Consider the following 17,404-nt stretch of genomic DNA (forward strand, 5'->3'; position numbering starts at 1 on the left):
ATTTTGGCTGAGAACTGAGAGAGACGGGGATGGATTTGGGCTGCAGATGTGCACATTTAAGTTGGATTTGTTTGATTCCCTATGGAGTAATGTTCTGCTGGAGAGTAGAGGGCAAGTAAAGTTTGGGTAGTGTAATAGGCAAATAATGACCTGCACCCCCCCAAAAAAGATGTTCATGTTTTAACCTCCAGAACCTGTGAATATGTTACCTTATATGACAGAGGGGAATTAAGGTTGCTGATCAGCTGACTTTAAGTTGGGAGGACTATCTTGGATTACCCAATGATCCCAGTGTAAACACAGGATCCTTAAGTGCAGAAGGAGGAGGCAGAGTGAGAAGGACTCAGCCAGCCATTGCTAGCTTTGAAGATGGCGGAAAGGGTCATGAGCCAAGGAAAGCAGACGGACACTAGATGCTCGAAAATGCAAGAGAACAAACCTCCGTAGAGCTAGAAAGAAACTTTGCTTACGTCTTGATCTTAGCCCAGTGAGACCTGTGTCAGACTTTTGACCTTCAGAACTGTAATACAGTGAACTTGCGTGGTTTTAAGCCATTATGATTCTGATAATTTGTTACGTCAAGGATAGAAAACTAATACAGGTAAGTATATTGTGACCATTTGATTCCTTAGGTAAGTGACTGCTGAGCAACCCTTTCCCCCAACAAAACATTAAGATGATATTTACAAAACTGATAAAATTAGTGCTACTGGTTTAAATGGAGGTAGCCTTGAATCCTGCCAGGTGGGATTTCCTTTAATTTTTGCAGCATCCTGCAGGCACTTCTGCATTTCTGGAGCTTCTTCTTTTCTTTAATGATAAAAGTCGTATATTGGGCAGGTGAATTAAAATGATATATAAGATGCTATTCAAGTTGGGAGAACCATGGATGTAAAGTTAGTTACAGTAATCCTGCTAAAATTGATAAGGATAGTGACAGAACGGGATTTTCACTAAGAGGAATGGGAATAATTGAAGAGAGTAGCTAGTTGGAAAGGTGAAGGGCCATGTAGAAGGTTTTGGTTTCAGACATAGTAAATTTGAAGTGATGGTGGGAACTCCCTCCCCTGTGAAATTAATCTGGAAACTTATTAACTGCACTGGAAAATTTGTGCTGAAGACGAGGATAATTTTGAATCAGCAGAGCAGGAGAAGGAGGAAATACATCCCTGCCCTTAAATCTCTGAGGCAGTATGTTAGAGGAAGGCGGGGACAAAATTAACAGCTATTTAAATTGCTTTTCTGACAGACAGAAGCTGGGAGTCCTTGTGAATTTGCTACGTGGAGTCTTTCCAGTTTGGGCAAAAGAGTCTTGTACTTGAAGAAGTTCTACCTACCCTTTGTTCTCAGAAGGAAAGAAAGATTATCCCTGTGCATTCACTGTAAATACACAAAAATGAATTTCCACACTAGGCTCACCAGCTGTAAAAAATGTTTGGGGAAATTACAGTAAGGTAGTTGGATAAAACAAATTACTAAAAATTACTATCTTTGGGAGTATTTTTGTTCCTCTAAAACACATACTTTCCCAACCAACATGCATAAAAATAAAACAAATGTTTATAGAGACATAAGGCTGTCTTTCTCGCATTTACCACTCTTTGCTGTTCTGTGCATTGCATTTTTAGTACAGTAGCAAAGAATGTGTGGCTTATTTAGTGTCATTTACTGTCACTTTCTTCCAAAATCATTTTCTGCTAAATGTGTGATATAACACATTTAGTGCCTGTTTATATATTTAGTTTTCCCTCTGTGTTCCTACAACTCTGGGACTGTTTTTTCCAATAAATATTTTTGGTGGTCTTTGCTTCTTTCAATTTGAAATGTCACTAACAAGAAGAAGTAACCTTTTACTATTATCTTTGGCATTTGTTTAAAGAATTTGTCTTTGCTATTTCTCTGTTCCTTTATTCCTTTGTGGATTTCTATTTTTAGCCTGCTTACCATGCCTACATGAAATTTAATGAGTTTTTCAGTGGTTTTATTTTGTCCTTTTCCAGGTGTGCTAATAATCATTGAAGTCTGTAGAGGGGAAAGAAGGGCATCAGAAAGATCATGTACTTCAGTTAACAAGCTCATGCTTAAGCTGACTTCTAGACTGCTAGTAGATGAGGCCACTAAGACATCCTCCTGTCTGAAAGTTAGACTCTGGTGGATTTCTTGAGCAGGAACTTAAGATGGCAGAGTTGACAGCTACTGTCCTCAGTACTCTTAGTCACTGTTGGCTGTCTAACTTTCTGCTGTGGTCAGGATGGACACTTCTCATAGCACAGAAAAGCTGGCGACAAGTGTTTAACAATTTGCCAAGAAAATAAGATAAAACACACCCAAATACTTACAAGTTAGAAAAGAAGGGGAATGTTGACCTGGCCCTGATGGCCTAGTACTTAAAGTTTGGAACACTCTCCCTTGGTGGCCCAGGTTTGGTTCCAGGCGCAGAACCACACCACTTGTCTGTCAGTAGCCATTGCTGTGGTGGTGGCTCACATAGAAGAACTAGAAGGACTTAGCACTAGAATATACAGCTAGGTACTGGGGCTTTGGAGAGGAGGAAAAAGGAAAGGGTTAATGTTTGCAGGATATAGCAATTTAAGTCAAATCCAAGGGATTGTGGATGTTGAGGCTGGCAAAGTATCAGGATCTATTGTATTCTCAGTTCATATGATTGCGTAATTGCTTGTCCTTCATTTTCAGATTGACCTGAGTGTAGTCTCTGGGTTTTGGGATTATATCAGTCTAGCCGAAGCAGGAAAGAGAAACCACACAGTAATTTGAACAGGGAAAGTTTAATGTAAAGAATTATTAAATATAATGGGGTTGGCTAGTAAGTAAAGAGAGCTCTAGAGTGTAGGAGTAGATAAAAGGAGCAGCCACTAACCCTCGGGCTATGTTGATCACCCAAGGAAGAGGCCCACCTAGGGCTGAGATCCGGACCTGGTTGAGAGGGTGTGTGATTCATGGGATGCCAGGGAAGTTGCTGTGGTGCGTCCTTGATGGAATTTGCAAGAAATCTCTCTAGGGTACCAGGGAAAGATGTTAACAGAGAGGTGTTCACTGGAGGCTCTCTTCTACACACTGACCAAGGGAGGGAGCTGGGGGAAGACTGGCTATTCACCACTGCAGGAGGCTGATGCTGGAGAACCCTTACCCACTGTAGAGGTCTGCCAAGTAGGGCAGGTGATGGGGAAGCAAAAGCCCTTTCCTCCTGCAGTTTCTCTCTGGCCATCTACACGAGCTCTGGCGGAACATTACCCATCAGTTAGAATGATACAGGAAGTAGAATATTTTTTTTCTTTTTTTTAATTGAATATTTTGACCTTATAAATTTAAGGTATACGTTGTGTTACTTTGATACATTTATATATTGTAATATTGTCTTTGTAGTGATATTTATCACAGTATATAATTACAGTACAGTGTTATTGTCTGTATTCATTGTACCGTGCATTAGATCTCTCTGGCTTATTTACTACTTGTTGGAAGTTTGTATCCTTTAACAACATTAATCTTCCCCCACCACCATCCCCGTCCCCTGGTAACCACCATTTTTTACTCTCTAGAAGTGGAATATTTTTGATGTGTACTTAATCTCTGGTGGAATCAGAGCAATGTACTGTTGCTCTTTGCTTTTCTTAAAACATATCTCCCTTGCTTTTGCTTCCTTTGCCATATAGAAACTTTTCTTCTAGTGAAAATGATGCTAGACTCCTTTTGACTTAGAGACCAGTTTCTACTTTTGTATTTTCTACCCAGTCAGCTGATCTTGGCTATTTCTTGCCAGTTTCCTGTATTCTCTCACATTTAAATGTCAAGATGGAGTCATAGTCCTTGGACCAAATATTTGAGCACTGCTCCTTTCTTTTTACTATACTGACTCAGGTTAGTGGCTCTATCTACAGCTTTAGGAGCTACACTACACTTCTGGTTTATTTTAAATATAAGGGTTTTGTTGTTGTTTTAAAAACAGCAAAGACATTTTATCTTAGAAAAGGTGTCTCCTTTTGAGCTTTTATTTTATGTTGTATTGGAAAGAAACTCAACCAAGATGCCAGAGCCATGAATTCTGTCAGTATAACTTTGAAGAAGTAGTTTTGCCCTTTTCATGGCAGGGTGCACTAGATAATTTTAGAGTTTTCTTCTTTACAATTTTACTGATTATTTTTCTTGCTCCTCACAAATATGAAAGTGTTGTATTTTGTTTGGGTTTATAAGGCACAGGAAAATATATGAATTATGGCTTTGCTGTCATGGATACGAACTTTTAAATTTAAAGTTCTAGAATGAGATTTCAGATGTCAACAATAGTTTCTTTTTGACTAGCCCTCGTTTTGTCGCTATTGCCATAGTACTTCAGCTATACAGAATTAGAAAATGTAGTATACATGCCTATGTTGCTTTCAGGTTAATTTTCTGAACCCATTTTTTAAATCTCTTGAGCATTTTAGCAGCTTTTGTGTACCTCCATATATACTTACAGTATTTGAAAAACTGTTTAAATTGTTTGTTCTTCTGTAGTTTAATATTACATTAATAATTCAGAAGAAAATCTGTTGAATTTCTTTCCTCCTCGTGTGTTTGTGTGTGTCTCTTTCTTTGGGTGTGTGTGCATATTTTCCTATTAATCTGTTTCGCATCCTGAAGACACTGAAGTGTCATCTCTTCTACCTTTACTGGGGACTCTGGCACGTCTACTGCAGTCTTCTCTGCTCCCCAACTTACCTATAGTATCATTAATTCAAACTGTTGAAAATTACTTGTAGGTTTAAATACTTTATGATAATACTTTGGGTATCACAGGTTTACCAGTCTCTCACTATTACATTCCTTGTTGATTTGCTTTTATTTTGAACTCCTGGAACATTTTCCCTGCGTTTTTTTTTTTTTTTTTTTTTGATGTTGTATCACCAACTAATTGTACGCTGTTTAACACTTTTGTCTCTTCTGCCGTGAAATATACCTCAAAGCAGGCTATATTCATATGGATTGGAGTATATAACTTGTCTAGTGCATAGGATATGGCTGCTGTTCTTTCCATATCTTAAATAATTGGAGAATTGAACTAAATTATTCATTAGCAGGGGTCTTGAATTATCTCTTCTTTGTTGTATAAGGCAGACTAATCTTAAAGGCAGATTAGACTGTGGGGTCTGTGTAACTCAAGTATTAGTCTCACTTTTTCATTTTTATTAAGTGAATGTCGTGGCAAAGGTATTTTATTCATTTGTTTAGTCTCTTTTTCATCATTTACTGATTGCTTCCTGGATATTAGGCCCTCTGCTAAGTGCTAGAAATAAACAGATGACTAGCATGTAGAGCCTTCCCTGGAAGGGGCCACAGTCAAGTGGGTGGGAAACAGGATAATCCCCTTGTGGAGAGGTGATGCAGGGATGTAGTCAAGGTGTTCTGAAAGCTTTGGAGAAAGGCATTGTTGACTGAATGTGTCCCTGCAAAATTTATATGTTGAAGTCCTAATCCCCAATGTAGCTGTATTTGGAGATGGGACCTCTAAGGAAGTAAAGTGAGGACAAAAGAGTGGGACTCTGATCCTATAGGATTAGTGTCTTTGTAAGAGAAACCAGAGAGTTCATTCTCTCTCTCTTCGCACACCCACCAAGGAAAGGCCGTGTGAGGACACAGTGAGAAAGCAGGAAGTGAATCCTCACTAGAAACTGACCATGCTGGCACCTTGATCTTGGATTTCTAGCATCCTGTACTGTGAGAAAATTAATTTCTGTTGTTTAAGCCACCCAATCCAGTCTATAGTGTTCTGTTATGGCAGCCTGAGCTGACTAACAAAGGCACCTAAGGGTTCTGGGGTGGACCTACAGAAGATTTTTAGAAGGAGGCGGGTGGGATTCCTCTCCTAGAATGGTTGAGAGAGAATTGTGAAATATTGGGTTGAGTGCTAGGCATCTAATAAATGTAGTAGTTATTTAGTAAGGTACTTAAATTTTAATAATAAGATAGACAAAATCAGGTTGTTGAGTTCCAAACAAAGGTTGAACTCATTACACTCTATCTGTGGATGCATATACAACTGCAGCTGTATTTGTAATACTGTTGTCAGGTCAGGTGGGGTAAGGGTGACAGTCTGGGAGGTTGAGGCATTTGTCCCATGACCTATTTTTCTGTGGAAGATGAAGTATAACTATTTGTTGAATGAGGAAGATCCGTCTTGAGGGGATAGTGGCAGTGGTAGTGAGTTTGCTGTGAGGAATGGGAGCCACAGGTCAAGGAAGACACAGAGGTATTGCTGGGTGCTATTGAAAATCCAGTTGAGATTGAGGAATGTGAATCTTTGGTGGTAGTAATCCAAGTAGTGGATTTCTTTCTTTAGTAACACTCCACAGTGTAAAAACTCCACTGAGAAGAATTGGATTGGTCCAAGATCAGGAGTTTGCAAGAGGAGTGAGGCGGAAAGTTAAAGCTAAAGTGAAGCCATGTTCATGGAACCTATTTGGTTTGGGAAGAAAGTGATATTGCTAGGTGTCAGCAAATTATGACCAGTGGGCTGAACCTGGCATGCTGCCTGTTTTTGTATAGCCTACAAACTAAGAATGATGTTTGCATTTTTAAATGGTTGAAAAAAAATTAAAAGAAGAGTAGTATATTATGATGTAAAAATTATATGTAATTCAAGTTTCAGTGTCCATAAATAAAAAATTTTTGAACAAACCATACTCTTCCATTTACATGTTGTTTGTGGCTGCTTTTGCTCTGCAAGCACAGAGTTCAGTATTTGTGATAGAAACTTTGACCCGCACATCCTGAAATATTTACCCTCTGGCCTTTTACAGAAAAAGTTTGCTAGAGGATTGGTGACACTGAAGATTAAATGTAGTGATAGACAAAGAATGAGCAAATGAGATAAGATGTGACTATAGAATAAAATAGGATTCAGAGTTTGGACAGTGGATGAGTAGGTCCTCAAAGTATAAGGTGGTTGTTACCTTTGCAGCTTGAATAGTTGTTGAAGATGCCCAGGATGATGGTAGGAGTTGGGAAACAGAAATCTGCAATTGAGATGACAGAGTCCCCACTAAAGATGGAAGAATTGCTACTCTAGTGTCTTCAGTATGGGGAGTGGGGACATTATTATTAATAGATAGGAAAATGTATTAAGAAATGAAAATGCAAAATGTATTTTCCTATACCTTTTCCAACAAGTTTTTTTTTTGAATGATCAATGTTTTAGGCCTTCGTTAACAGGGAAAAGTATGCATGTATATGTGTGTTTTCTATAGCTTTCTGTTTTATATATGTGTGCTTAGGTGTATATGTATTTGTGTGTGTGTGTGTGTATATATATATTTTTTTACTCATATCGTGAGTTCACACTGTTTCCTCCAATTCCATCCAGCATCACAGGGTATATCCCCAAGGTCTTTCCCCAATCTTTCCATGCTTTATTTTCCCTCAGAAACACCATAGAGCTGTTGAGATCTCATTGAAAATTGGCACTTGAAATGCAAAATATTTTATATGTATTATATATTTTTACTAGATACTGATTTTTATGCATTCGGTAAATATTTCTTGAAATAGGAACATGCTTTTTGTGATCGGATTAAGTAGGTCTATATTGAATAATAGAAACAGGTAACACCTAGGCACTTGGTATGTGTCAGGGACTATTAGCGGTAGTTTACATATATTGCCTCATACTTTCTCACACTAGTCCTGTAAGGTAATTGTTGTTAGTAATATTGTTTTTACCATGTAGCAGCTGAGGGCTAGAGAGGTGAATTATGTTTCCTGAGGTCACATAGCTAGGAAGTTGTAGAATTACGGTTCCAACTGGAACCCATACTGTATGAATGATTTTTTATTTAAGTATAATTTTTGCTCATGTTGAAAATAGCTCTTTCTGTTAGAATATGACTCATAATGAATATACAACTTGATATGAAGTTATAATTTTTTTTTTCAATTTTTGTTTGTTTGTTTGTTTGTTTGTTTTGGAGGAAAATTAGCCCACAGCTAACTACTGTCAGTCCTCCTCTTTTTGCTGAGGAAGCCTGGCTCTGAGCTAACATCCGTGCCCATCTTCCTCTAGTTTATACGTGGGACGCCTACCACAGCATGGCTGCCAAGCAGTGCCATGTCCACACCCGGGATCCGAACCAGCGAACCCCGGGCCGCCGAGAAGCGGAACGTGCGAACTTAACCGCTGCGCCACCGGGCCGGCCCCACAATTTTTTTTTTATTGAGTTATTGATAGGTTACAATCTTGTGAAATTTCAACTGTACATTAATGAAGTTATAATTTGATATACTGATATCTATTCTGCAGATGATCCTTCTATGGGTAGCAAATGAGTAAAATAAAATTAAGTTATATTCCTGTTGATGTAAATCCTGTTGACTGATGTAAATCCTGTTGCCTGATATAAATCCTACCATAATCTGTGTAGGTTCAGTCTAGATATATTTAATACATTATTATGTAATTTTTATGGAGTTGATGATAATTTATGAACTTTCCTGCGAAGAAAGTGAATAGCTTAGCGAGAATAAAAATAAAAGTCAAGTAGGAAAACAGTGATTTTTTAACTGACTTTTATTGTCTTTTTCCTGAAATAGTTTAATTTTCAGTATTTTTTCCTTACAGTCTTCAACAAGCTGTCCAAAGTCGTTTCAGTAATATTATTTACTTAACTATAAATAATTAAAATATTAAAGTGAAATTGGAAAGACTTTAATTCTTTTTAAAGGAAGCATTATGCTCACTTGGTTTAAAGAAATCTAAACAGAGGAGTAAATGAACTCTTTTTGGCCTTATATTCGTATGTTCTGATGTTCGAATAGATTTTTTCCTAAGAGTATTATATAACGACTTGCAAAAGTTAGATTTCTTTCTAACTTGGGTGATCTTAGACAAGGCAACTCCTAGGACTCACTTCTTTTTCGGTGAAATGGAGTGAGCGTGGAAGGGCAACTGGTTCTAATCTAGCCCTCAGCCCACTTTATGGCCCGGAGTGTGACAAAAGGCGCTGCTCTTTTTTTCACATTAACCTCTCTCTTTCAGTCAGCTTATGTGTGAATGTGTATATTCTTCCTTTTGCTTCTGTGTACACTGTTCTTAGCTTTTCTTCTTGATACTTCTAACTTCAGGATTTACATTTATAGTTCTGTCTTAAGGAGGTGGTAACTTCACTAGATTTCAGAACTGGCACTGTTTTGTTTTCCTTTTTTTCGTCTTTTGTATTTAAAAATGAAAGTTTCAGATATGCTTTCTTTGTTACAGAAGTGAAAGTGAGTGAAGTATTTATTGGACATTTATATATTAGAAGCTTTGTATGCAGTGCACTGTTTACTCCTCACAAATTTATGATGTTATGTTTCCCGTTTTATAGATAAGAAAACTGAAGATCACAGGTTAAATAATTTGCCTGAGACTGCACAGTCATTAAATGACATCTGACGCTTTATTTCTCCCTATTCATTCTTCCCTTGGAACCAAGAATACTAAGAGGGAGGAAAAAGGAAATGAGAGATTGAGAGAGAGGGAAAGAGATCTGAATTCAATGTCTTTTCACCTAAGAGAATGAAAAGTGTGCTTTTGAATTATGGATCAGGAGCCTCTGCAAATTGTTGTTTCAAGAGGTTTTCATGGCTTGACAGACTGGATTTGAATTGTGGCTCAGCTACTCATGAACTGTAAGCTTGTCTCTTGGTCTCTCTGAACTTTGGTCTCCTTTTCAGTAAAATGAGGTTGGTGCCTCTTCATAGTGGTATTGTGGAAAATAGAGCCCAGTGCCTGGTAGGTAGGAGGTACAGAGGAAATTGCATGTGTATGTTGTCACCACTAAAAAACAAAAATTAAGGTTTGTATTTATCATTGGTTGTAGAGTTAATTAGATGTTCTTGGCAGCTTTTGGCATGTGAGTAATGAACCTTAGCTTAGCCTATTCTTTCTTTTTCTTTCTTTCATAATTCTGTATTTATATTTCATCATAGCTATTTGTCATCATTGGGAAAAACTTTTTCCCTTTGTAGTTGCCTCCACGTTGAAAACAGCCTTGGTCTATGACTCCCATGACAAGATCCTTGAGGGCTTGAGGAAGAAAGATCCTTTGTTAATGCCCTCAAATAATGTGTCCTCCTTTGGATCCTTAGTCTCCTTCCTCTCAAAGCTGGGTGAGTTTTGTCCTCACCTTTGCAAAGAAAGGAGCAGCAAGGAGCAATTGGCTGCTTGCTACTGGTTGCTAGGAGGGGAGGAAAGTGAGTTAGTATTCATTCTGTTCTCCTCCCACTCTGTGACATCTGTCTGCCATCTGTTTGCTTCCCACATCCTTTCACTTGTCTTTAACCTTCCATAAAACATCCCTAAGCTGCCTGAAAGACACCATAGTATTGAACTGGTCATTCAGTAGTTCTTCCCCTAAACCAAATGCATTAAGGTCACACATCTAATTTTGAAAGAATAGCAAGCAACTTTTGGAACACTTAGCAGATCATTTCAGGTGAGCTTGTGTGAATATGCCGTTTGTTCCCCACCACCCACCCTGACTCCAAACACACATACTAGAGAGGAAATGCCAAGGAGTGAAATTGTGTTCTATGAGTAAATATGATGACTTTCTTCTCAAACTGTTTAAGACACAACCCGTTACACTGTTAGTCTTTCATTCTATTCTGACAGTTTTCTTGTTCTGCCTTTACCTTTTCTTCTTTTTCTCAGATTCTTTATTTTGCTTTTGTTGTTTAATGCAGGATTGAACACTCCTAAATTTTTTTTTTTCTTTTCTATATTAGAGAAAATGGCAAGAGTTGGGTAGAAAAAATTGTGATCAAATTAACAGAAATGATGAGGCATGGACAGCCATTCCTAGATAACTAAAACTCAGCTATATTCAAATGCAGGATTGACTGATGCTGAAATAGCAGGGAAATTAGAGCTCTGGGAAACCTTAGGAATCATAGAATTTAGCTTCTTCATTTCACAGATGAGGAAATAATGTTCTAGAGAGTTGCCCAGAGCCATACAGCGAAGTTATCATGGGACCAAGGCCCTTGGTCTCTTGACTTATATTTAGCACTTTTCTATGATTGAGGTGGAGTTATTTCAGAATTAACAAATGGCAGACGCATTCTATGACCTAATGCTGTGATGGCTTTTTAAATACTATTTGCTTTACTTTCATAAAAAATGAAGTGTATTTCAAGTTAGGGAACTATTGTTGAATTATCCAAATATTCACTGCACATATTAACTTGCAAAACTCTTCACATGTACATTGATTATAATCAGTTCAAAATCTCATTGTCCACTAGTTAGGGGACTGGTTAAATCCCGGTGCATCCATGTGATGGCACATCACACCTCTGGATTTTGGAAGAATTTTTGATGGCATGAAGAAATCCTTAAGACGTAATAAATGAAAGTCTGAAATAATATATACAGTATAATACCAATATTGTGTTAAAAAACAAGCATATAGATGCTTAGTAAATAATAACAGTGGCTCTTTGAATGTTGGGATTATGAATAATTTTTACTTTTTCACTTTTCTACAAATGCACATATTACTTTTATAATCAAATCAGTGAATATTTTAAAAATGTAATTTATAATAATTCATTTTCTACCCTGTTTCTCAGAACAGTTTATATGGTAAAATGACATACCTTTGAAGCTCTTTAGTGTAAATTATTTGTATTATGATCTCTTTTTTGTTCCTTGAGTTTTCTGCTCTATTTTTTGTTAAACGTATTTTATTCCTTAGGAAATTATTCACCGTGTGTCTTTATTGTACTTCATCTGGTCTAAATATATAGAGAGAAAAATATATATATTTTTACCTTTATTTGCCAGTTTTGTTCAAATAATGCTTATACACAGTTTAGAAAAGTCAAGTGATACCAGAAGCTTTGAAGACAAAGTGTAGCAGTTCTTGGCTTCACTCATTTCCACTGAGGGCTCACACTCCAGAAGAAACTTAATGAATTTGTCTATTTCGTAGGGAAGTTACCTCCACATTGCTAGCTAGGATGCTTCCACTGCTCTTTTTTATTCATTAATTTTAGACAGCATTTACTTTCTGTTATCATAGATGACATGTTAACTTCCATACCCTCTTTTACGTCTTTCATCTCATCCTCCCATTGTGGTTAAAAGACTATTCAAATTAAATCAGGAATTGTGTTTTCACTATTGTCACCTTGCAGACCAAATAATGTATTGTGATTATATTCCCTTTTTTTTGTAGTTTTGGTTTTTTAAATTAGTTTTACAGTATGCATCTCACTCTCTAAAAGCCTTCTCTGGCTCCCGTTGTCTGCAGGAGGAGGTCCAATATCAGTGTGTGCGTGGCCTGAGAGCTTACCCGGCTCCTCTTTTTCTTCTAGCCTCTGGAAGCACTACATTCTATCCCTGTGCTTCAGCTCTCACTACAAACTCTCTTTGCAGTGCCTTCTTGTATTGTTTCCTTGTCTTTTGTACATCCCTGAACATCTTTCCTTCCTTCTGCCTTCTGTGCTTACCAAGGCTTCATCTTCTCTAGGAAAACCTTCCCGTCCTTCCATCCCCACCCCCACCCCCACCCCCACCATGTCTGGACCAGCTGCCCCATAACACCTTTGTATAGCTGTACAATGGCTCTACTCATCTCATTTTGTAATTGTTTATGCTAGCTGTTCTCCAGATGTGGTTTGGGGTCCCCAAGGTCTCTGAGATCCCATCTGAGAAGTCAAGTACTGAGTTTTTCTACTATAACATCTGAAAACACCTAATGTTTGCAATACACCAGGGCTTGTGGGAAAAATAGCCTTGAGGCATACCGCTCAAAACTTATGCAACTGTGTAACAAGTTTACCACAAAAACAGTAGCAATCCTAATAAAATTTCTAGCGTAGCTAAATCTCTACTGGGATTCGCACCTACCATCATAGTCAGTCAGTCCTTCATAGCCTTAAACCCTAGGATTCATCTTCCTCCTTTGAGATTTAAGCCCTGGAAAACAATTTGCTTATGGTTATCTTTTTGTTTGCATATGAATGTCATTTTTATAAAAATTTAAAAAATCTGAATCTGGTTATAGCCTTCGTTAGTCTGTTGTTTTAATTCAGAAAACAGTTCTTAGCCTTTTTTCATCTGTATTCACAGCTTCCCCAGATCACTTGAAGACACTATACCAGCATCTTACTGCCTTATGGGAAGGTACTCTGCATTTTCAGTGTTTTGCTTAAAATCTTCATAAACTGCTAAGGTATCTCTTTAATATGTGGAAACTTGTACCCTCCTGTCTCTTCAAAACTTGAACATGTATTCTGAACCACTCAGCTTCCTTATTATCTCCATATCATTACCCTATTTACTAAATGTGTGGCCTAGTTTGTGTTATAGAAACATGCTTTGTAGCAGATTGTCCCTCCTATTCCAGGAAACCGATTTCCTGACCACCTCCTTCCTGAATACCTTTACAGCATTCTTTTCAGATCTGTCTCTTTCCTCTCAGACCAGAGAGAAAGGAGTCTGGGAAATCTGGTTTCACAGTTTTGCAGTGCTGCTTGTTGACCAGGTGATGTTTTTTCCGGACCTGCTCTTGGGTCTCTTTCAGTAGATCTGAAACACAGATTACACTGCATTTTCTAAAATGGAAACATATTTATCGCTCCCTTGTTAGTATCTGTGACTGACTCTGTTGCCTCTAGTAGGTGTTCTTAAGTTAGAGTGGACTCATGGGTCTCTAGGAACTCAAGAGCCTTCTGAAATTATATGCAAAACTTCTGATTTGTTCATTTTTAAGTAGAGAGAGGGACTATTAATATCATCAGACTCTCAGAAGGGTCCAGGCTAAAGAAAAAAATGACTGGCCTACAGAATAAAGGTCTCATGGTGCTGAAAAGTACCCAACTGCATGCAATTTCTCAAAAGTATCATCTGCTCCCTTGCTTTAATACCAGCTGTTTCCTCAGCTTACAATTCCCTTACTCTTTTAACTGTATTACACAATTCATGCCTTTAGGAAAGCTTTCCTTGATCCCTGGATCCAGTGCACTCTTGGGGTTCGTCTGGGCTTCTGTAGCAACAGATACATGCATTATGATACTCCATCCCTTTACAGGATGGTTTCTCACTTGAAAGTGGGCATGTGAATGCCTTCCTCATAGGCATATTGTAATCTTTAATGAGATGATATACAGATAATATTTAATACAGTGTCTGTCTGAATGTTAGTAGTTCTTGTTTGCATGGTTCCTCTTGCCTTTCTTACCAGCAGTGTGATCTGTGAGGTAAAATCAACATATGTTTGTTTGTTTTGCCATGTTTACTTTCGACAGGAGAGAGTTCAGAAGGACCTGAGAAAGGGTCGGGTTCCTATTTAGCCCTAGAACCAAACAGAATTTTTCATACTAGTAAATTATGGCATTTCCAGTAGGAGCCATTTGTTAAATGTTTGTGCATAATCAGAATTACTCATAAAGTCCTCAGGCAGGTGCCACATTGGAGACTCCCAATCTAATGTAGCCACTTTTTCTTTCATCTTCGGAAGACATTCACTCTTTGAGTATCAGGTAGAAAAGGTAACCTGTGTTTAGAGGCCGTGTCCTTAAAAAAAATCTTTAAATGCTGGAAGTGCACTCAGCAAGTCAAGATTCTTGAGCTATAAAAGGATGCTAAAACTAAGAACTGTTGAAGAAACAGCAGATTGACATCTCCAAATACACTCATTCAGAAGAATGGTGCTATAAGCCCTTGTACTTTTTAAATTATTTCTTTTTGGGGTTCTGGGGGGCATTGGTGCCAGCAAGGTTTGTATAAGTGAGTTTGAATAAGTTAAATAGGAGTGTGATGGCTTCACAGTATTTCCTCTACTCTGGGAGTTTAAGGAGATCATAGGAAAAGACAAAAGGGGACACACACAGACAGCGGGACAGGCTCTGGTGAGGAAGCTGCCCCAGTAGTGCTGGAGCAGCTCGATACAGTGCCAGGGGTCTGAGGACCCTGAGGAAGCTTGAGGCCCCAGTTGCTTTTCTTCTCTAAAGTCAAGACTGAGGGTGCAGCCTTGCCAGAGTTCGCGGTCATAACTCTTATTTTTGGCTCTGGGTATTTCATTTCTCGCTTTCTTGTTCTCCTGATTTGTTAATTCAGAAATTAATTGATATGTGAATTTACTTATTAACTGTAGTTGAATAAAGCTTAAATTCTGTATTCAGTATTATGTATTGAAATTCTTGGTTTATCAAGTTGAACTTAGGTTTCCAAAGATGCTGAGTTTGATTTGTTAAAGAAGTTCATTGTTTGTGTGTATAACATATGTTCTAGTGCTTAAACTATTAAAGTTGCTAATAAAATTTGTCGTCTCTTTATTTATCACAAGGCTTACCAGGCAAAACAGTCTTAATATATACATACGTGTGTGTGTGTGTGTGTGTGTACACACACGCACATTTTAAACATATGAGTCTGTTTTTCTTTTTTACATTTTGTATTCATTACTTGGGTAATGTATTATGCTTTGTGTTAACATTTTGAGTTTATGTGGTACATTTAGGAATTGTTAGTGGATTTTACATCAATCAGGTAATTTATGCATATTAAACTAGGCTTACCATACTCTAAAGACAACCACATGGATTAATGACTAAATGGCATGTTGTCTGGAGTCTGAAAGACCTGGGACTGTGTCCCAGCAGTGTCACTTTCTAGACAGCACTGTCCAGTATGACAGCTATTGGCCACATGTAGCTATTAAGCACTTGAAATGTGGCTAGTATGACTGAATTTTATATTGTATTTTATTTTAATTAATTTAAGTCTAGGTAGCTGCGTGTGACTAGTAGCTAACATGTTGGCCCTCACAGTATGAGGTGACTTAACTTTTCTGTGTCCCCGATTTCCCATTTGTACAGATGAGATCATGCTTAAGCTACCTTTTGTGATTGTCATAAGAATAAATAAAATAATACATTTAAGGAGCTTAACATTATGTTTGGAGCAGAATATGTCCTTGAGAAATGGTAGTTAGTTATAATGACTATTAGATATTTAATAAACTGGAATTACTTTCCTTTTGAGCATTAATTTAAACCTGTTTATTTTTATTCTTCCCTTTCAGGATTAATTTATTTTTGGAAATCAAGTGCAATATTAAAAGGAAAACAAACCAAACTACATTATTGGAAGCCATTTCTGCTAATTGTAATACATTTTAAAGTTTATGATTTGATTTGAATACTATCATGGGAGGAGCTGTGAGTGCTGGGGAAGATAATGATGACTTAATTGATAACTTAAAAGAAGCTCAGTATATCCGCACTGAAAGAGTGGAGCAAGCCTTCAGAGCGATTGATCGCGGAGATTACTATTTGGAAGGTTACCGAGACAATGCTTACAAAGATTTAGCCTGGAAGCATGGGAACATACACTTGTCAGCACCTTGCATTTATTCTGAAGTTATGGAAGCATTGAAACTTCAACCAGGATTGTCTTTTCTTAACCTGGGAAGTGGAACCGGATATTTAAGTACAATGGTGGGCTTAATTTTAGGTAATTTTTTTTTGTAAAATTCTATTTTAAAAAGTAAGCTGAGTTTGTACTACTGTTTATGATGTACAGGGTTTGTAACTTTGTGTACAGTCTGTGTTTGAATGTATATACTCAAAGTGGTTATCTTCCTTACAATTGTGGAAACAGAAGGTAGTACTATTCTTTTCTTATTCTCAGCCCTGACCCTGATAGTTAGCTTCGGCATTCAATCCCAGACTTAAGCTTTTAGAACTGTTTTCCAACCCCTGATCATTGTCTTTATTTAAAATTGAGCAGCTGGTAGGCAGGAATCTCAGGAGTATCATGTACTGTATTTCAGGTAAAGTGTCCTGACTGCTGGCATAGAGAGTTTGATAGTTATTGGTGTCTCATTTAAAGGGAACAGTGCCAGGTTTTTGTTAGAAATACAGGAGTATGTGGGATATAGAGGATGTAGCACTGGTGGGGCAAAGCAAGGGTTTGGAGACAAAGACAGAAGAGGGAAGTATGTGTCAGGAAGCTTTCGGCATACCTGTTGAGTGTCTTTTGTGGCAGGCATTATTTCTGGTGTGAGTATACAGCAGTTATCAAAAGGAACAAATATTTACTGGGTGCTTACTATGAGGGCTTGGCATTGTTTAAAGCAGTTTACATATAGTAACTCACCTAATGTTCCTAAGAATCCTCTGAAGTATATACTATTATGATTCCCGTGTATATAGGTGAGTAAACTGAGGTACAGAGAGGTTCAGTAACTTGCCTAAAGTCACATAGTCAGGAAGTGACAGCGAAGTATGGAATGTAGGTGGCAAAAGCATGGATGGAGGAAAATCTGCTGTAAGACATGATGTTGGATGAAGGATGAACAACCATGGATTTTGCTAAGCCACTTAGTATTTACTGAGTGCTGCTGTGTGACAAGCGTTAAGG

At 37.7% G+C, this 17,404-nt stretch overlaps 1 protein-coding gene across 5 annotated transcripts in view; it reads left to right on the plus strand.

Annotated features, from left to right (window-relative positions):
- Positions 1 to 17,404, plus strand: part of PCMTD1 (protein-L-isoaspartate (D-aspartate) O-methyltransferase domain containing 1) — a 70,142-nt gene that overhangs the window by 14,374 nt on the left and 38,364 nt on the right. Inside the window, exon 2 of one of the 5 annotated variants that reach the window (XM_014843756.3) lies at positions 16,065 to 16,495. The exons of 3 other annotated variants lie outside the window; for them this stretch is intronic. In XM_014843756.3, coding sequence (XP_014699242.1) covers positions 16,189 to 16,495 — 307 coding nt within the window. In that variant the 5' untranslated portion in view covers positions 16,065 to 16,188. Of the gene's footprint in view, positions 1 to 16,064; positions 16,496 to 17,404 lie in introns of those variants that run through there. One more of the 5 variants, XM_070481299.1, reaches the window with a different exon arrangement.

The sequence above is a fragment of the Equus asinus genome, chromosome 12, assembly GCF_041296235.1.
Source record: "Equus asinus isolate D_3611 breed Donkey chromosome 12, EquAss-T2T_v2, whole genome shotgun sequence".
Lineage (NCBI taxonomy): Eukaryota > Metazoa > Chordata > Mammalia > Perissodactyla > Equidae > Equus > Equus asinus.